The sequence below is a fragment of the Anopheles coluzzii genome, chromosome 3, assembly GCF_943734685.1.
Source record: "Anopheles coluzzii chromosome 3, AcolN3, whole genome shotgun sequence".
Lineage (NCBI taxonomy): Eukaryota > Metazoa > Arthropoda > Insecta > Diptera > Culicidae > Anopheles > Anopheles coluzzii.
In genome coordinates, this window is record NC_064671.1 from 5,399,045 (window position 1) to 5,420,659 (window position 21,615).

Here is a 21,615-nt window from a genome sequence, read left to right on the forward strand (position 1 = left end):
AGACGGGCTTGCCGTGTTCAGAGGCGCCTTGTGTCGAACACCTCCGACCAGAAGGTTCATTAGGTATGCCGCCTACGCGCACGAAGCACGCGCTCGGTCGTGTCTAAACAAGGTTAAATTGGCGAACAATGTGCTTGAAGCAGGAGGAGGAGGAGGAGCAGACGGCATCAAAAAGAGATCTGAATAAAAGTGTGAAAGGAGATGCCAGAAAGTACGCTAATCCCACGTAAATTGGGTGCTTCCGTCAATGATTTGATTGCTCAATTCGGGCAACGGTAATGACTCACTGTTTGGGGAAGATGCAATCGACGTGTTTGGTACGTGCTTCAGAATGCGAGATGTTTGTTAACGAGGCGAGGAAACTATGACCGAATTGGGAAACCGTTTGAAGAATGCATCGTGGACCTCATTAGGTAGGAGTTTGTTGTAGGATCATTATGAATACATAAATCTAATTGGTCGCGTAATAACGAAAACTGGTGACTTCTCGTTGCGTCATCAACCAAAAAGCATCGATTATCCTTCAGCATGTTCTCTGACAGTTGGCCCATTCTTACAGCATACGATTGCTGTCACTGGCTTACGTTATCCTCCCAAGTGACATGACCTTTCCAACTCGTCCAAGACGGATGCTATTCGATTGACATATTAAAAAACCTATAAATTTCACTGTCGTTCGAATCGATCTCCTCACAAAAAAAAGTAAAAACGAAACCTTACCGCACAGTTATCAGCAAGTCCTGCCCTCATCCAACCGCAGCCCTTTGCCACAAGGGAAATGCACATAAATTACCAGCGCGTTATGTCAATGCGCGACCCGACGCACACGGTGTGTAATTGTTTTGGTCTCCCCAACTTTTTTTTTTAAGGAGTTTGCTTTGATACAGAAAAATATTACCTCGCGCGGTACAAAACAAGAGCGATCGCCTCGAGGGCACACAACATGGTCCAATGTGGAGCGGGCCCGCAAGAACCACAATTACGTAGCGTTCATCGCTGAGTTATTAAGCCGTTTTGGGGCACTATATCGGGGAAGCGGAACAATTCGGTTGATAAGCTGGTCCTTGGATGGGTGAAGGGAGGGTGGTGCAGTTAACGAACCGGGCGGATGGGTCTTATCCAATTCACAAATTGGTCCTCCCGCGGGTGACACATGACCGGGCACGAAGAATGCGGTTTTTTGGCAGGTTTTTCTTTCTGCTCGTGTTCTCTTTTTTGTATGATGTTTTTGCTTTTCATCTTCCCTTTCCGCATATATGCAAGGGAGGACGCTTGGCTGCTGTCACAACACACTCACAAATCTTTGCTGTTGTCTTTTGCCAGGGTTTTTTTTCTGTTCGTGCCGTGCCGTGTTTCGAGTTTTTGATTTCCTCCCCAGCGGCACCGGCCGAGCTGGTGGAGGGAACCGGTTTGTCCCTCACAGGGGGAGAGAGCCGGGAGTTCGGGAGCGGGTTGGCATGAAGAATTCACGCTCCGTCCCGGTTTTTGGTGTCTCCGCAACAGGTGATCATGGGTTTGCTTTCGATTTTGTCTGCCTTTTTTGTGTGTTTGTGTGCGGAGGAGCTTGGAGCTCGTTGCATTCCAGCTCGTGTAACTTCCTTTTCACTGATTTCAATGCGTTAACGATGGAGCATTTAAAAAAAACATGGAGAGAAAAAAACAAGCCCGAAAAGAGGGAACTGTTTCCTTATGGGTCGTTATGGTTGCATTTTTCGCTCCCTTCCCCACCTTGAATGCATGTGGGTTAAGTGATAGTGATAAGTTATCACCACCCAGCCCATGGAGCAACCGAAAAAAGGAGTCTATGCTTATGCAACAACTGGTAAATTGCACACTCGTTCGCAAAGCTCTGGGCCAGTTTGGCAAACGGAGACAATGTTGCTATCAGCAGGTTTTTATTTGCACCCCATTTGCACGAGACGACATAAATCAGAAACGCACTTTAAACGGTTCACTCCAGACGGCTCCTTGCAACGGTGTTGGAATGCTGCATGCCCGAATGAATCATCATGCGCCTCCATTGTGGCAATGAAATGCCACAAGGTTGTGCGCTGATGGCCTGAAGGAGGAAAACAAACACGGTTTCGTTGTTGATAGTAAGCATCAAATGCGATCGTCGACCTTTGATTAGCTGCTAGTATCAACAAACAACAACGCATTCCCAACAATTCCGCCGAAGGTGCCAATGGGCAGCGTGCTGCCAGTGCCGTGACCGTAAACGGGTTCCTAGCCGGCCAGTAAAACGCTTAATTTGTTGCTAGATTCCTAAACAAACAACGTTAATTAAATTACAGTAGAGAAAATGAAGGGGCCGACTAGAAAGAGCGGGCCATAATGGTTGCAAATTAGTTGTCCGAGGCTCTAGACGAGAAGAAACATATTTGCTAGAGGTTAAGCTCCCTGTTCAAATGTTGTTGTGTTACCAAGAGGACCCTGAATTGGTCGTTTTCGGTGTGATTTGGCAACGTTTTTTTAAATGGCGATCGCAAATTTCACAGCCCACTTTATGATCCCTTTCCTTTCCCCGGGCTGGGTGGTGCTCTAGATTTAGTTTTTATTCCTTTTTTATTGCTCATAAACTGTTCTCCGCCTGAAAAAGGAGGCGTTTACAAACGGAGAGAGATTGATCGATAAGCTGTCTAGTGCGACTTTTCGGGCTGCGGCGATCGTTTACTTTGGCGCCACCATCGTGGGTGGTTAATTGAATGTTTTCAAATCGCGATCGCAGGAACGCGCTGCTTAGAAAGAAAACCGAGGTGGTGCGTTTTAAAATGGAAAGCTTAGCGTGCCGCTTGCTTTACAACTCCTAATTGAATGTGATTTACTGGCGAGAGGTGAAAGAGTCGTGTAGCTGTTAAAAGATAGGCAAAACCTTTTCGTCCAATGCTACATAACATTCCTGTGTAATTTGAGCATCTCCCCCCGTCACTGAAAGTACGGAATTTAAAGCAAGATTTATCACGCAACTTCCAGTTGTCTGGCAACTGCTCATTAAAACCCGTGCAAGCGCGCAAGCGACGAACCTTGAAACCCACCTTTTTTCTAATGGGTTGTTGTTTCGGATGCACTTTATTAACCACACACTCACACACACAAAAGTCTGCTACCCGAGCACGGTATGCACAAGGTCAGGTGCTGAAGGTGTCAGCGTGTCGGTGGTCAAATTTATGGTTGCCCTTTTTTTCTCGTCTTCTTCACCAGCCCACCTCGAAACGCCAGCTGGTTGGGTCGTGCGATGTACTCGTCTCTAATTTGCTTCCTCTAATGGTACGGCAGGCGGACGGTTGTCGCAGCCAGCCGCTGCCAGTGACGTTCGCCCACCGAAGAGTGAAGCGCTTGTGGCGAGATGTTTTGATGAATGTTGTTTTTTTAATGTTCTCTTTGGCAACCTCTCTGTCTTTCTTTCCTCCAACCGCCACTACCGAGGAAAGTCATGTTTATGTAGCGCGGGTTTTTTTTACTGTTTTCGTTTCGTTTTTTTTTTTTTATATTGTCCTTCGTGTTGTGTTTCATGGCAGCAAAACAACAACACTCAGCGCTATCGTTGAAGATGAGACGCCTAACACGCGTGTGACGCTCCAGCAGTAGCAACCCGTCGTACGCGTCGAGTTCGAAGATCACTTCAACCGAAATGTGGCGACGAACCTGCATGCGCTCTTTTTTTCTCGGTTCCCCCCCCCCCCCCCCCCCTCGCCCGTAGCACACGAAACGGTCAAGAACCAATCTGTCCAATAAATCTTTCGCGTGGCGGCGGTGCTGGCTCAGAATGTCCCCCAGCATCCTGCCACACAGCTGTTCGCCGTATTCATGTTTAATGTTGCTCGAATGGTACAACTCCTACTCGAGTCGGGGGCGATTCTTCTGTCACGCCCGTCAATCAGCGGTAAAAACGGCAAGCTCCCTTGTGGTTGCCGGTCCGTAAATCAAAGCAGCAGCAGCGGATCGTCTCCTAGCCCTTGCGCACAAAAAGGGCTGCCGATGCTGTCAACTGATTGTGTGTGTTCCGTTCTGGCGGTTGACATTTGTTTACGGTCTGCACGCAACTGTGTCAATGGCAAATGGTTTTACGCGAAAGCCCCAGCACCATCTCCTCCGCACTGCCCAGGATCGACCCCGTGTGGCTTAATTTGAGCACATCATAACCATATTGGCAAATGTTGTACACGATTCGCGGTCGCGGTCGCCGTCGGTGGATACACGGATGCGGATTGTCATAAATTCCCCCCGAGCAGCCGAGGGTTTTATGTTTCACCCTGCCAGAACGAACGGAAGACAGCACCCGGATCTGGCCGCGGCTCTCCGATGTCCCTTTAAGATCAAGAATTCACGCAGATGTTGATGATTTGTTGTGTGCTGTAGTTTTTTTCCTCTCCTCAGCTGGCTTTGGGCATTTTTTTTTACGACAAACCGTTCTACCATTGCGTTGGTCGCTTCTTCTAGCCCTTCCACACTTTCTAAGCGATCAAATAAATGGCCAGCGATTAGCATACGATTTGCATACATCAGCTCAGTGGCTCAGTGGTGGTTTCGATAACACGGATCTTGCGCCTTCCAGACCGAAACCAGGATGTAGAAGCGCACAAGCTTAACAACAGTCTTTTTTTGGTATTTGGCAATAATCTCAAAAGCTCTTTAGCAGCGCTTCGTCGTAGAGAATCTAGGAATTCCCCTTGAGTTTCTCTGCTTAAAACCACAAAAAAGACTCCCAATAGATCAGATACCGATCGATCAACTCGACCCAAGCGTGCCTTTAAAACGGGGGAAGTATTTGACAGTTTCCCTGGGCCCGCCAATCACAGCGCCAATCAAATATTGATCTTTGCCGCGTTCCACGTGCTCTCCCTTTGTTTGACGAATTGGCCCGTTTGTATAGCGATTTGTCTCGCCAAACATTGACAGTGGCTACCGGTTGGCCTGCGGCACGCACCTCATGTGCTGGAGGCTGTGTGCTTACATCCCCCTGGCAGCTGCTTTGTGTGATCGGCCGCACTTGAAATGGGTCAATATTTTTCTATTACACAAAATCGATGACCCATCGAAAGCGGGTCGGATGACTCCGGACCCCCTCTTCCCCCGGCTCCTTTTGGTCGAGCGGGGATGGGATGACACCGTTCGATACCGGTATGGCGGCTCACCCCAAACCTCTCCAGCTCCAGTGGACGATCATTTATTTGCTGATCGTGATCGCGAGCCCGCGTTTTTGCTTGCCTTTTCCTTTCCTTCCCATTCCCGCCACTGTTGCTGGTATTTTGCACCACTGAAACTATGCTGACTCAATCGACTCAATCGGGATTATGTAAAAAAAGTGGGCAATACTGCTCGGCCAAGAGAGGGAGAGAGAGGAGAAAAAAGTAAGCCATACACACACACGCACCGAACTCCCGCTCATGCAAAACCGTGACCGAAAGGGAAAAGCAAAAGAATCCAGCCGAAACGATCGGGTCGACGTCGCGATTATGCGCACGCTCCTGACTCTGACCTACCTACCCAAGCCACCCAAGTCACCCGCGACGGGGGCTACATCCGGGATTGGGCCGGTTTGTTTTTCGGTTGAGCTTCGCTTTTGTTTCGTTCCGTTTTTTTCTCCATCGCCTGGTGAACTGGCCAATCAGGATCAGGAACCCTCCTGGAAAGGACGGGTCAACCCAAACGGTGCAAAACGGTTCGCTGAACGGGTGAGGGGGTTTGTTGGGCAAAGAGCGAAGGATTACGAAATGTTTCGCGCTGATAAGAGTTTGCATGTGGCGGTTGTGGACGAAAGTGGAGCTGACATCTTGGATACACTTGTCCTATCCTGGCCATACTGTGTTTCGGTATGTCACGGTAACCCTTTATGACAGTCTGACATCTGACAGGCCCCTTCGCTGGCCCCGCAAAAATGGTGGAAGATGGAATTAAAAATTGTCGGTCGTTACAGCCGATGCCGAATGCGGGCTACTGCAACTCCGCAAGCACGTCTCCGCGTTGTCTTAATTCAGCTTGGAGGCAAAGGCCACCGCAACATGACCACCATCGGCAGCAGCAGAGCGCGCACCGGGCAAGTGTGTAAGGCTAGTAGCAATTAATTATGCACGTTTCGGCTTAGCCGCTCCGCTTGGGGTTTATGGGCACGAGTGGCGAAGATCGCGCCGTCGCCATTAGCTGGCCATCTCCAATTTTGGACACGTACACGTTAGGAGACTTCCGGCGACTTCCAATGGATTGAGTGGATGATGATCAACAGCTGTGCTGTGGATGCTGCTAAAGAACGAACGCTTCGGCTTAAAGCCATCGTTAATCCATCCATAAACTGATTGCCAAGCCCCATTCATCTTCGGTGCGAAACTGAAGAAGAAGGGCAGCGAAAAAAAACAATCTGCGCCACGTTTAGACAACGAATTCTAGGCTGCGCGTCCTCCACCGCTTCACCGAAGGCCACTGGGGGATGATTAATGTGGACAAAAGTGTTTGCGAAATTGATTGATCGGGTACTGTGGTGACCGGACCGTCGTGCCAGATGGTCCCCGCTCGGGGAGCTATACTTATGAATCAATTTGCTCACGGCCGATGACAGTTCCTAGCGGGGATGCCCCCCACCCATGCACCCCATGTGTATGTGGTGTTCTTGAACGTTTTGACCAAACATTGCCACCCATCGACCTGCTTGATGGACATCCCAACTCACCACACACAATTCTTGTTGTGCTCTTTTCTTCTCCCCTCCAACAGACTGGCGAATGTTACGCACCGGAAGTATGCTGCAAGCAGCAGTCGCTGCTGTCCCAATCGACCGTCCTGACCAACGAGGGTTACGTCGTTAAGGTACCGGAAAATCAGTACCTCCCACCGGAGGGTCAAAACACCGTCACAAACATTCAAACTGCACCCCCACCACCACCACCCACCACACCTCGCCCACCGCCCACCACAACACGCTATGTACCGCCACCCACCACCACACGCTACGTCCCACCGCCGACCACTACGCGCTACGTACCGCCACCGACCACCACCCGGTACGTGCCGCCCCCGACGACGACGCGCTACTTCCCCCCACCGACCACCACGCGTGCACCGTTCCGCGGCGAGGAGTACATTCCACCCAGGGAGGAGGTGCCGGCCCCGTCCAATGACGACCCTAACAAGATCAGACCTCCACAGGACGAGATCCCGAACCCGGCCAACGACACGCCGGTCGTGATCCGGCCGACGACCCAGCGCCCGTTCCAGCCGCCGCGCCCGCAGGGTCCGGAGGCGCCGCCGCCACTGCCGCCGGTAGGCTGCTCCGCTGCGATGAACTGTACCGAGGAGGAGTACTGCTCGTCGACCGGCGTCATCTCCAAGACGCCCGTCGTGCTGACGGAGGAGCAGAAGCTGTTCCGCGTGCCGGTCACGCCGTGCCGCAACCTGGAGCGCGGCTTTACCGGCGTTTGCTGCCGCGATCCGGACTACGTGGACCCGTGGCCGGTCGGTCAGCTCGGTCAGTACAATCCGGAGATTCTCGGCTTCGACGACGGTTCGTACAAACCGACCAATGGCAATGGCAACGGTAACGCGGTTGGTAATGGCAATGGAAACGGCAATGGACGTCGTCCGGGCGAGCCGATTCAGGCGTCCCCGTCGCAGGTAACGTCCACACAATCGTTTGCACCGAACCAGTTTGTCAGCCAGACGGCCTCAGTCACACAGTCGAAGTCGCAGTACGATCGGGGCGTAACGGCGTCCGCTTCCTTCCAGTCGACCGTCGGCCAGCGGGTGAACGCGGCACCGGCCGGGCTACAGTTTACCAACAGTGGCAACACGCGCTTCCGCCCGTTCCAGAACCAGCGTTCGGAGAGCACGTTCGCTAAGCCACAGCAGTGTGCACCGAGAAACTATGTAAGTATGAGCTCCGTGTGTGTGTGCGACCTATGAATTATGATCATCAGAAGGGGTAATCCAACGATCGCGACTGAACATCAATGTCACTCCGAAATGAGGCCCTTTTTTGGAGGGGGATCTTGTAGACACACCGTTTGACATAGCAGGTGACGGTGCAGGTCAATGGATTTATGAGCGTCATAAAAGAATCTGTGAGCTTTCGGTGATCCTCCGCCGACCCGATCATAATAATATGCTAATGCATCGCAGCGAAATGGAAGACCTCTGGATTACCTGGTCGTATATCAACTGCGTCTTGGTTTAGGTTTTCACCCAGAGAGCCATCGGAGAGGTCGTAAAATTGATTCTAAATGCCAATCCAATATGATCGCCTGTTTGATAGGTCTTGAACCGGAGGAGTAGGTCAGCTAATAGCCATCTTGATGTCTTATTTGTGTGCTTTAAATTGTGATTATTCTGTGTTATTGATGATCTTTGGCTTTGGACGTTACAGAACACACAGCCACGCGGGGCAGGACCTCTTGGAACCGGATTCGGCGAGTTCCCGTGGCAGGCGATGGTGCTGCTGGAGACGAACAAGTCGCTGCTGTGCGGAGGAGCCATCATTTCGGATAACACCGTCGTAACGGCGGCCAACTGTGTCTATGGGTAAGATCACTCATCAAACTTCCTGCAGATGTTCCAAACATTCACCCGCTTGCCTCTTTCCACTGCAGACTGAATCCACGAACGATCCAGATCAAGGGAGGCGAATGGCGCCTGGGAGTCGACGCAGAACCAAAGACATTCCAGATCGTGCGCGTCAAGGACATCGTGTACCATCCAGCGTACAATCCGACCACGCTGAACTACGACGTCGCCATGCTGGTGCTGGAGGACCGCCTGAAGTTCGACACGCACATCGGCTCGATCTGTCTGGATGAGAACGACGTGGTGCCGAGCGCTTCGTACGAGAACTGCGTTACCACGGGCTGGGGCAAGGAAGTGCTTAAGAGTAAGTGTTGATGAAGGTGGCAATCAAGCGAGATTATCGTGACTAATACTAACATGCTCTCTCTCTCCCACAGTTCACATCCAAAACGCTCTGATGCAACAGATGTCGATCTCGCTGCTGTCGGAAGCGGAAAGCCAAAGCCAGCTGCAGCGCAACGGTTTCGCACCGGAGTCGCACATCTGTGGCCGACCGTCCGGCGACGCCTGTGAGGTCGATGTGGGCAGTGCGCTGGCCTGTGCCGATACGAGCGGTACCTACTACCTGAAGGGCGTGTACTCGGCCGACAACGGTTGCAACCGGCCGGATCAGATCGTTTCGTTCTCGAACATCGATGTGCAGTGGATCAAGCAGGCGCTGAAGAACCCGAACCAGTTCATCACGCCGGTGCCGAACTATCAGACCGCGGCCAACAGTCCACAGGTGTCGCGGGTACAGCTGCAGTCCACCCAGGGCCCGGCCTATAACAATAAGTACCTGCCACCGTTTTAAGGCGCACCGGACAGAGTCGAAGACACGGCAGAACAAAGCACCTACACCAACTAATCAACATCCAGTGATAGTACACGAATATAAAAACACACACAACACACATGAACTGGAAGCTCCGTGGAAGGTCCCTGAAAGTAGAGCAAGAGGATTATGGTGGATCTTTCTCGGCATCGAGCAATCCGTTCAGCATTACATACCATTTCACACGTAACGTACCACCAATCAGCATCATTATTACACGCCCATTTACACATTACACTAGAACAACCAGTACACAACCACACACATATACACACACACCTTTCCCGGGTGGTGCTACACTTAGGCGTTAAGTGAATCTTGTCCCCCTTCATTTTACACCATCGAGATGAAAACACACGGACCCCCCCGAGAGAGGAAGAAGGGATCCAAATGGATGTTCAAACCAATTTTCCCACAACACAACAAAACACTTTAATCTTCACCATCTTCACCCAACACGTCCCCAACTCGTCCCCAACTCGTGCTCCACGTTCAAAGCCCGGGTGTCGGGTGTGTTGCTGTGTGCGCCAGAGCATCACACGATGTGTCTTTCGGTGGCCAACACTACTCACCATTAGCCTGTAGTGAACTGCTGGATTTTCTTAAACAACTTAGTAGCGCTCGTATCCACAGATCAAGTTAATCGTCATCACCATAGCAACACATGACACACGCAAACACGTGGCTACACGCGGTATTGAAGCACATCACTAAAGTGAGGACTCTGGAGCACCTAGGATCATACTCCGGTGCGCTCCAGCAACGTCTCGCAAACACGCACACTAAACTGGCAGAATGGCGCACCAGCCACACCGTGACCGGGCGTTGGAGCGCGAAGCACCACGTGGGCGTTACTATCTTTTTACATCTGTAATATTATTTAATTACCTGTACATAATAAATATTGTAAGCTTTCATCGTTTTTAGGAAATAATTCAACTGTCTTTCATTGCAAAATTCGTATCATGATGACTCTTCTGTTCTGTTCTGTTTATTCACTTCCTCGCTTTCTCGTAGTTGGCAATGTACCACTGCACGGTATCCTTGATAGCAACGTCAAAGTCGGTAAACTTAAAGTTGGGCAGGTGCTTCCTTAGCTTCGCATTGGAGGCCGTCTTCTTGTACTGACCGTCCGCTTTGGTGGTGTCGAACTCGAGCTTCCCTTTGAAATCGAACGCTTTGGCAAGTGATTCAGCCAGTTGAGCGATCGATACTTCGGCCGATTCGTCAACGGAAAGGATGATCGGCTCGACGCTGTTGTAGTCGCGCAGCACCCAGATGAAAAGTTTGGCTAGATCCAGCGAGTAGATAAACTGCCGGAGAGGCTTACCCGTTCCGTACACGGAGAAGGATTTGCTTTCTTGCGGTTCCTACAAATGAGGAAAGAATCAGAAGAAGTGTTTCGATTTGAGGCGACATCATCGCATACTCACGTCGGGGTTTTTAACAAACATTAGTTCATGCAGTCGATGGATCATGCCGGGAATCACGTGGCTTACACCCGGCACAAAGTTATCGTGCGGTCCAAATACGTTGCAAGGCACTACTGAAGTGAACATGTCGCCGTACTGCTGGTTGTAGGCGCGGTTCAGCACGTCGATCATACGCTTGGCGTGGCTGTAGCCGAAATTCGAATCGTGCGGCGGTCCATTGTGTATCTAAAAGCAGATTAAAATGAGACCATTCTTCCTTGCATGTGTTGGCAACCTTACTAACCATAGTTTCATCAATGGGATAAGAGGTTTTATCGGGGAAGATGCAGGTCGACAGGCACGATACGACCTTCTTCACCTTCAGCTCGTGGCTGAGCAGCAGTATGTTATCATTGATTAGCATGTTTTTGCGAAAGAAATCTAAATTATTGCTCATGTTGTGGAACAATCCGCCGACCATCGCTGCCAGGTGGACCACATGCGTTGGTTGATGTTTCTGGAACATTTCCCTCGTTGCTGCCAAGTCGCTGCAGAAGGAGAAGATTGTTATTAGAGAGAAACTTGCACTTTTGCCGACAAACTGTTAGCATAACTTACGTTAGATTCGCATCTTTCGAGCCGACAAAAATCCATCGCTCATCTGCCGGATTTTCCTCCTTTATCACCGTTTCGATGGCCTTTCCTATCAGCCCGGTTCCACCCGTTACTAGCACCACTTTACTCATTTCTTCGGACCGGTAAAAGAGTATTACAAAGGCGAATGATGTAAACGAATCTTGGCTTAGTTTAAAACCGGCACACAAACATAACAAACAGCGTAAAACACTAAAAAAAGAGTTTGTAACAATATTCTAATGGATTTTGCTTTCTGTTTTGCAACAATTTGACACGTCAACCGGGCCCAAAATGTAAACATTGGCCCAACTAACAAAATGCTTGTTGACAATGGGTGTTTTATAGTAGGCAGATTAGCATGCTATAAAATGGAGAAACCAAGAGAGTTAGACCGTGTTGAAAAGGGACTAGAGGTGAATTTGTGATATTTAATAAATTTTGCCAATGAAAATGCCTTTATTCAGATGACTTTGGGATATCTGTAGGTTGAATGTCGAACACATTGGTTTGTTGGGATACACTTCTTATGAATTTTAATATCATTTGATTCTAGCATAAAAAATATTTTAGATCATGTTATAAAAATATTTAAGCCATCCGAGACAACAACCATTCATAGTTCGAGTATTGTCCGTAACAACATGATGACGAGAAGGCGCTAGTGTGCAGTTTGGATTAAAGTGTTCCCGAGCTAACTTTTTCATCTATTTAACCAACTGTCTAAATCTTTAACGAAGTGATTAATAAGGAAAATTCTACGTATACTCTTCGTTACTATTATATTACAACAACGTTGAGTGGTTCAGCCCTACTAATTGATGTTTAATTGTTTCCCCCGGAGCAGAAAATATTTGAAACCAACCCCAATGATCTTTTACTATGGTTTTGACGGTTGTACTAATCGGCCTCGAGTTGTATACCGTTTCTGCCAATAACGACTTTCATATTGTCCGCTAAAACGACTAGCCTTCATCTACATACAGACCTGCACTACTTAAACCGATCGACGTCTACCCCTGGGTGGCGACAGTCAAACAAACCTACCATTTGATCCTTTGACGGCGCACAGCGATCAACCGATCGTCATATCCCATTAATGTGCACCATTTTTAGAGCCTCACACAACCTTCCCGGGACTAATCCCTTCGTCTTCCCTGACTTTAACCCCCGTATAGGGTGCGAGATTAAGGTACGCGCACGCACCAGCACAGAGCTTGCATTGTTATTGCGCTCATATTTCAGGATAGTTCACGAAGTGTGAAACGAAATGGAAATGCAACAATACGCGAGCGAGCGATAGAGAGAGAGAGAGAGTATACAATCCATTTCCGCGCCCTATCTCGCTCCGGTTGAGGTAAATTCTGCAGGCGTAGTCTGAAATGTCCTAATAAGCCGCTCAGGGACATGTAAATAACACCTCGGAGGTAGAGCGAAGTGCGGCCGATTTATACCACCCGGCCCATGGACCCGTGCTCTCCCCCAACAGTTGAACGTCACGCAGCGAGCACGAGTTGGTTGGGTGATTTACTCGGCACGAGAGTACTGGGAGAGTACTGGGCAATGGTAATAACGCTTTGGCAGATAAGAGCAAGGCGGCCTACACTCGCTGTGCCCGCGCGAAGAGGTGTCACCAGGGCCGGTAACGAAGTAGTTTCACGCCGAAGTAGCATACGCGCGGCGAGCTAATGTGAGGCCACCAGTACTGGTCCAGCGGTGGCGGCGGCAAATATGGCAATGCGAAATGGCGAGTTCCTTTCCATCTCATTACCAACGCACCACAGCCCATATGGAGTGGCGTTCCCGTTTCCTTGGGTTCGTCGCTTGTTGTTCTTTTCTTAATGGAAAGTGAATAAGTGACCGATTGTGATCGGGGTGCGATGGGAAGGGGGCAGGCTGGATTACGCGTGAGCGGGAAATCTCCAAGACAGACCTTGTGGACAATTGATCTATACCGTTTCGATTCCGGTCTGTAAGATGTAGCATATTAAAATGAACTATCGCCCCAACGCAGGGCCTTCGCTTGCGCCACCTAGACGATTAACAAATAATCAACATTAATAACAATGGTCTCCGGGATAAGATGCCCCACACGCATGCCATCTCTTCCTTCCTTCCTCTAGATGGGTGTGGCGCTCCCGACCATCGAGGGAGACACCCGTTCGGTCGGTCCTTCCAGCGAATGGACCATCTGCAACAACGTGCTAAATAAAGGTGTAATTTATGCCTTCATTCTTCAGCTTCGTGGGGTCATCCTGCTGGCTGCTCGGTGTCCAAAAGAAAGGACGAAAGGGAACACACACTGGCAAGGACGCGTGATGTGTGAAGCGTAAAATTTATGACGGGATTGGCCGAGGGGATGCAAAATGCGTTTTGATTATGATTTGAATGGGTGCTAAATTTCAATTTCTGTTTTTACGGCCCCATCGTTAGTTAGGGTTTAATTCAATTACTGTTTTCTCTCTTCTCTCTCTATCTCTTTTTTTTACAAAATAGGAAGATAAAGAACAAGGCTCCACAGCTCCGTTGCGGAGGTGATCGCGGGCGGCTTCCGTAAAGTACCGTCTCCTTCCCGGTGTACTGAGGAGCAGAGTGCTGAGAGCGCTGCCGTATCGCCGTACGTCCCTCCAAAGTGTGGTGTTGAAGGGTACACAGAATGGATGGTGTGAGTTTGGTCTACAAAAAAGACCCTCCACGGTGCCGCCACGATGCTTAATCGGGTGAGTGATGAGGGAATTTGTATTTATTAAGTTAGTGCCGCGTTGCGCTAGACGCGTTTGCTAGGATTTGGCCTGGGACACACGGTCTGGACACGATCTTTGCCACGCATGAATCATGGGTGTAATGTAACGACAGCGGCGAACAGAGTGTGCGGTTGTGGAGGAGGCCGGTGTTGATGAAGAATATCTTACTTTATGTTGTATGGATGATGTGATTAGAAAGGATGTATATTCATCACGGGAAATGATCGCGCTTATAGCAGAGACGAAACTGTTGATTGGAGGTTGATTTATGCTTAAGTCTAAGGGAATGAAAGCAATTCGCATTGGAGTATTGATTTTAGTGTATACGTTAGTTAAAATAGCTTTTAAAATGACAAATATAAATAGTGAAATGTAGCAAAACGTTGCATAATTCAATCACTGAATGTCATACCTTGTATATTTAATTCCATCTCAGCGTTATTACGCCATCCAAACTATGAATCATTCCAGCCTTCCAATCGTTCATTAAGATCTTCATTTCGATCATCGCAATTCAAACAATCGACCTCAAAATGCAAACCATCCCATCCCTAGCTCGATGACGATTGATGGCGCAACAGTCGGAATGAACTTAAAACACAACGACCCGATCCGGTAGGTACACTCCCTCAACAAAACGGGCTAACGATTGATTCCATCCATCTCGCACCCTATTACCGCGGTCACGTAATCTGGCTACAAAACCCGGCCCGGAGCGAACCGACGGATGGATGAAATAATTTAGGCTGGAATTGAAAGTAGCGAACGCCAACCGCTCTTTAACTCCAGTGTCCCTGCTGCTGATGTTGCCAACGACGACCCCTTTCCACAATGAATACCCTATTGCCATCCGTCATTGTGTCCTCTCCCGCAACAGGGGGAAACGGGGATGAGATTTTACTTTCCACACGATCGCGAATTGGGCTCAAATTTCGGAGCTTGCGAAGCGTGTGGGCTGCACCGGAGCCGGTATGTTTCGCAACCGCCCAAGTCCAACACTACGGAATACGGTCGTCGTCTGCTTTGCCTTGAAAGCCTGTGAAGACGAACGGTGACGAAGGCTGACGGTGGGATTAGTATTTCACGGAGCGATCCTTTACTTACCTGCTGATCGCGTGACCCATCAACGGAACCTTCTGCGCCGGAGCGGAGTTTGCTTGCAAAGAGGGATCTACCGAGATCTACCCACCCCAAAAAGGGAGAGTGTTCCGTTTCTGCTGATGGCTGATGCCCGATCGCGTGTCATAAATTTCGCGCATGGTCATCGGTCATCGGTTGGCAAAGGTCTCTCTGGCCGGTCACCCTCTCCTTTGGAGCGTTTAATGCGTACTTTCGCTTTCGCCCTAGCGTTTCCCCCTTTTTGTTATAGGATGGCAGATAATAGAAGCTAGGCGCCTCGGACTATCTACTATCTTACTCGGGCAATCCTTTCCCGAAATAGACAAGCGTTGGTCTAGCTGCGGCAAGGGAGAAGTGATCGACTTTACTGCTGCTGTTGGTTGTGCGAAGTTGCCCGTTTGCTTCCTTTCCGTTCCGTCCGCTGTTCAAGAACTGTCATCATATTTCACCAGGGCGGTATGAATGGTGAGAGCAAGGGTGGAATAGAGCACTGTTAGGGAGACGACGTTGATGAGGACGATGACAGCGGCCGTCTCGGTGGCGATAACGATGGTAAGTGAGATTGCGGATGTAGGACGAGGAAGTTACTGCAGATTGATCGAACAGACGATGGAAGTTCATTCAATGGAGTAGAAGAGAGCATTTGTATGAGATCAAATGAACAAAAGACTAAGAAATAGATGTCAGCTTCAAAAACTAGGTTCAATTACTTAGTCCTTACTGTACCCAGAGTCATCGTTTCCTTATCTTAAAGCAACTCTTGATGAAAGCCTATACATAAATAGACATTCATAACCTTTTTCATCGCTTCAGCTACGTTCAATGAGGCTTCAAAATATTCATTAATCAAACTCATAAAAAGCGTTCATCGCAGCAACATTAGCAATGGCAAATGTGTCGTTTAGCCCTTTTCGACGCGCAGGCCGGGCTGGCAGGGAAAAGGTTGACCGTTTCACTTTCGCACGGTGCAGTGAAAGTTCCACCGGTGGCGACCCCACGGCAAGAAACGGATTAACAAGCCGCAGCCGTGTTTTGCAATGAAATATGATTGGCAGGCCATCGGGGGGAACCCAGCGTCCCGGCGGCAAGCGTTTCAAGCGTTGTGCAAATAGCGGCTCAGCTTCAGCTCGACCCCGCGGGAGCATTCCGTATGAGAGAAGTGGCACCGCAGCGGCACTCGGCTGGCTATGACATTTATGTTGCCCTCCCCTCCCGCAAGCACAGCCCGAGATTGGAGAAATCGATCGCGGACCTCCCCATTCTCACTCCTGTTTGTACGGCGGCAAAGACATTAAAACCCATCCCGGGCGCAGTGGCGGACAGGGGCAGCAAAAACAATCATCCCGGTTTATGATCCGTACCGAATAGACTTTCCGACCGTGTTCCGTTTTGTGACCCGGCAGGCAACACGGCCCGGGCAGCGCTACCTGCTACCGAAACCGTTCCGTGGCCCGAAACCGACCGGGGCCGTCGTCGTAAATCAAATGTTTTAAATGTTATTATCGTAAATTAGACTTAAACGTGTCGTGCCACATTCGCCGGCCCTGGAGCAGCTTATCAGCGGGTTCTCTTTTTTTGTGCAGCGTCTCTGTGTGTGTGTGTCTGGTGAGATTTTTCCACCCCAGTCCACCAGCCTTTGGGGTTCTTCTGAGACGAATCGAGCTTGGGTAGAATATTTAATCGGGTGGCCGCGGCGATGTGGCTCTGCCGTTCGACACTCTGTCGGACTTCCTGCTGCGTGTGTGTGTGACTTTGCGGTGGCCCACCGTGGCTGTGTGTACGCTGCGTGTGCTGCGGGAAACTGTTCTTGTTGCCAAATCCTTGCCACCTTTACGTCACCACATCAAACGGAGCAGAAGCGGGCTTCCGAAAAGCGCCAAACTCCACCGTATTTGTGTGTTTGCCGACAAAAGGCCGGGGAAGGAGGGTGGCGGGATGAGAGCGCACTTGGTTCATTTTGAGCAGGTTTTGAAATACGATGTCCGAAAGGCTTCGACTGACCTACAGGCGAAGCGCAGGCTTGTGGAATAAATTTTCCAACCATTTGGAATCGGTACGTGACCGTAACCCGGGGAGGGCGGCTGCTGCGACTCCTGGCGGCGGGTGAGTGAGCGCGTGAGCTGATTCGCTAAGAGCGGGCGTTTGTTTGATTTATGGCAGAATGCAGCTCATTTTCCGGTCGTTCATTACCCGGTTTGGACCCCGGGGTCGGCCGCGTTACGCAGCTGTGTGGGGCGAGATTGCCATCTTGCGCTGCGGGGTGGCCAGCGGTTTGCGTTCTATTGCAGGCCGGGAAGTGGCTTTCAACGGTGTCGAATCGTGTATTAGCTTGAAATGTGTTTGCCGTTCCAAAGGAAAAGCTGTACTTCTCCCTACATTAAACTAAAGCACCGCTTTACTGCACATTTCCTCCACCAATTATCGATCGTGCCCTGTAAGACAAACGTTTAAAACAATGCTCACCATTGAGCAATCACTCGATCGCTCACGCGCATAACCTCCGCAGCTTCCATGCAATTGTGTGGCCGTAATGATCACTCTCAAATGAAGCACGATTGATTTTGCAGATACGAATCGGGCGGGTTCTGGGGCAGAGTGAGCCAGTCGTCGTCGTCGCCGTCGTCGCCTCAGTCGCCGCTAACGAGTGTGGTGCTGATTGCGCACCGGATGGACCGTCGCCCATATTGAGCGCGCAGTCGATCGCGCGACCGATTGGCGATCGATCACGATCGATCGCATTGTGATGGGTTTGCAAAACGGCACACAATAAAATGGTCAACTGCCGCTATTGAGAGGGAATGGGCGATCGAGAAAGGGGGAAAGAGTGGATAGAACAGACCGGGAAACCGGACTTATCCATTGGAGGGCCGATGATACGCTTCGCTGTCAAGCGTTTCATTGTAATCAGATGATTTAATGGGCAACTTGCGCGCTGTCGGTCGGTGAAGCAGGTTGGAGGAAGAATCTTGGAGGGAGACAGGCAGGCGCAAGCGACGGGTTTTTTTGGCTGAAACCGGTACTAATCCTACGCCTAGAAACAGATTGATTGCCATCAAAAATACGACACATCAAGATTTGTGTTTCGGATCTGGGTTCACCTCCCGCCCCTCTTCTGCCCCACCGCGTCTAGGCTCCAGAATCTTCTTCCCGCACCGTCGCAAGCCCTCCCAGCAACCGGGTCTCAATCGAGCCAAGAGGTTGTTTTGCTTTTATTGTTACGACTGTTCGTACGGTGACGTGAAACAGTCCACCGGCAGCGGCAAAAGTACAAACGATCGCAAAACCGTTTCTATCGTTTTGTATCTGGCATGTTCACAGATTTAATCTGCTCCGTTCTGGGCGCTCTCTTGCTATTTTTGGGATCCGGCACTGTGTTGTGTTGTCTAGTTTGTCCATGTACACGCGCACACACAGTTGCTGCATTCTTGTGTTGAGAAGTGGAGCTTAGTTTTTCGTCGCTGAGCCGAGAAGAACCGGAAAAATACACATGCTTGTCCACACCTGGGCTGTTGTGTTCGTATCTGAGTGATGTGTTGTACTTACGGGTGAGTTTTATAGCATACAAATGTGTGCTTTTATCGTTAGTGGAGTGTAGGTGTAAGTTTTAGTGTTAAACATGCTTTGTAACTTATTAGTATCTTCTATTTTTATTTCCTTTTAGTTCTTTTCTATGTTCTCATAATGTTTCCCACACCCTATCGTACTAAATAACTCATCTAAGTACATCCATACTTATTAATTTGCTATAATTCTTGTATAGTCTTTTGCTATAAAGTATTTTCATTCTAATGTTACCAGAACCAACACACAAAAAAATTGCAAAATTAAAACAAATGCCTCTTCAAGAGCAAATTCCCATGATACGTAGAGCGATCACCTGACCCATGCGAAAGATGTCATGCCAAAATCATCCCAAACCACACACACAAACACTCACATCCATAAAACGCGTTTCCCACTCCGCAAGACCTAAATTCGAGCAAACGGAACAACCCCCGGTAACATGTCACCGTTGATCGTTTTACGATGGTGATGTTATTCTTGTGTTTTGTTTTACTTGCAGATCGTTTGTAATGTGAACGACGTCTCCCTGGTTGGTCGGCTCCGCGGCCGTTCTATCGAGCCTGCCACGAACCATTTCTCCAGCCATCCCTCAACCCGATCCATTCTTTCAACCCCGGAGCCGTACCCGTGTAGCCCATAATTATGGTCTATCGATCCGAAATCGATCGCACAGGTTTCGCGCGCACAGGTTCCCTTTTCCGTGCGCAAAATGCGGCTGTAGATTATCTGAGGCCCCGGCAGTGCCCGGGACCGGTTTCATAATTTACAGCCCCATAACATCCCGAAACTGTCCATCCGTGTCCATCACGCCGGGGTGGTATCGCTGCCTGCGAACGGGGGTGGCTGGGAGGTGTTGCTTCGCTGGAACTGCTGAGGCCAAGCGTTGCAGGATGTGATGTTTTATTTGCTGGTCCCGTGGCCGAAGATTGATGGCTGCTGAGTTTGAGCGAGCGAGCGAGCGTCTTGCGGGTGTAGAATGTCGAGTAAAACCGATCGGTTATCGGGGCCGCCCGATCAGTGCCGGAAGCAATCCGCGATCGACACAGGACCGGCACGGGCACACCACTCGGCGGTACCATTCCGATATCTGATATCCGCTCGGGGAACCGCACACACACACACACACGGTACGTGATGGGTTCGGTTGCTACCGATCACCGGACTACCAACCGGGGGACCGCGCGCTGTAATTTGCAAACTGAAACCATCCGGCAAGTAGCAGCCTGCACTTGGGCGCAGTTTGTGATAAGACCCGGCCCGGTGACGTATAAAGTAATTTCGGGGTAGAAATATAAATATTAAGCTGCGGGCTGTTCCATGAGCCTGACGGATGGATTCTCGGGCTCGGGTGGTCAGCATGGGGCGAAAGCCCGAACTGCAATGTACTCCCCGGGCTATGGATGAATATCGATCGGTCAGCTTTTCCATGCCAGCGAAGAGGTCCTTGGTGCGGTTCGTCGCTTTAAAGGAAATTTTATTCCCGAAAAGCGAAAAACCTTACAATAATAACGTTTCATATTTTGAATGTTCGCTTTCGGCTACGTTTAAAATGATTTTTGACATATTTCGGGTCCTACCGGGCCCATCCATTCAACCCCGAGAGGCCGCATAATATACGCCCTCCGTATCGATGCATATTGATCTAGAAGCAACAGAGAGATCAATGCCCTTTTTGTGCCTTCTGGAACACTGGAGCCATTTTTCGTACGTCAAATATGGTCATCATTCGTGTTTGATGCTAGCGATATCGATCGTGTATCCGGTTTTGAAGTCTTCTTTTAAGTCGCAACAGGATATGTCTGTGTGAAAAGGATAAATGACAAAGAAAATGTAACGTATTATTTAGGAAAAGTTTTATGGTTTTGAGCGGTTTTGGGTTATAAAATTTGATGTACGCGTTCGATCGTTGCCTTAAATGATAAAGCAGCCCAAAGAGACGCATTTTTAGAGCATTGAAAGTAATCAAGTGGATCATAAAACATTATGTTCATACCGTTTTTCGAATAATTTGCCTCAACTCTATGATGTGGAGAGCAGATATTTTGCGTTGGAAATTCGTTGTAATATTATCAAATCTATACAAAAACACAGCAACTGCAAATCAGACCGACGCAACCGTCAACATCTCAATCGATCACTTGCGCAGTCGCAGTACCCGTTCTCAATCAACTGTTGAGTACCGTGCAAGCAACCAACACGACCAAACAAAACCCCCTCAACGCACAGCAAGTGAAAGCAAACGCCGTATAAAACAAAAAACCCGACCCGGCCGATCGGGAATCGGTCAACCAGGGTTTTGTATACGGACGTCAGGACGCTGACGAGGACGAGGTCGGCTGCGAAGGTGTCTCGAAAGTGTCCAGCAATCGTCGTCGTCGTCGTCGTACTGCGTGATTTATCGATGCAATTTATAAATGGACACATGTATGAAACCGTACGAAACACACACACACACACACACACGGACCCATAGTTTAGCCTTTTTGGGGTATGCTTTTTGGTGCGTACCGGGCCTAAGATAAGATGAAGAGGCAAGCGGCGTGAAGGAAAGGCGTTGGATTTGGGCGTTGGACCGGTATGGTAGGATATTTCTGGTTTGTGCGTGGTCCCGCGTCGATCGTGTGCACTTGAGTCGTCGAGGGCGGTCGAGCACTAAGTGTCTGAATGATTATATAATATTCAGAAAATACACACACCCACACACACACACATACATACGACCACGGGGAAATGTGGGAGAAAAGCTATTTATCTTCCGTTACCGTTTCAATTCTCTGGC

The 21,615-nt window shown here is 49.5% G+C and overlaps 2 protein-coding genes across 3 annotated transcripts in view; one reads left to right on the forward strand and one right to left on the reverse strand.

The window, feature by feature from the left end:
• LOC120955743 (inactive serine protease scarface) overlaps positions 1–10,298 on the forward strand; it is a 32,246-nt gene extending 21,948 nt beyond the window's left edge. The window contains exons 5-9 of one of the 2 annotated variants that reach the window (XM_040376860.2): positions 6,709–6,801; positions 7,141–7,857; positions 8,354–8,508; positions 8,577–8,854; positions 8,928–10,298. In XM_040376860.2, the coding sequence (XP_040232794.2) occupies positions 6,709–6,801; positions 7,141–7,857; positions 8,354–8,508; positions 8,577–8,854; positions 8,928–9,343 (1,659 nt within the window). In that variant the 3' untranslated portion in view covers positions 9,344–10,298. Of the gene's footprint in view, positions 1–6,708; positions 7,858–8,353; positions 8,509–8,576; positions 8,855–8,927 lie in introns of both variants that reach the window. The other variant, XM_040376859.2, reaches the window with a different exon arrangement.
• Positions 10,299–10,325: 27 nt separating this feature from the next.
• Positions 10,326–11,700, reverse strand: LOC120955744 (probable GDP-L-fucose synthase). Its single transcript, XM_040376861.2, has 4 exons — positions 11,395–11,700; positions 11,081–11,324; positions 10,798–11,022; positions 10,326–10,734 (listed from the first exon to the last, which is right to left on the reverse strand). The coding sequence occupies exons 1-4, from the start codon at positions 11,520–11,522 to the stop codon at positions 10,360–10,362; spliced, it is 972 nt and encodes a 323-aa protein (XP_040232795.2). The 5' UTR covers positions 11,523–11,700; the 3' UTR covers positions 10,326–10,359.
• Between the last annotated feature and the right edge of the window lie 9,915 nt (positions 11,701–21,615).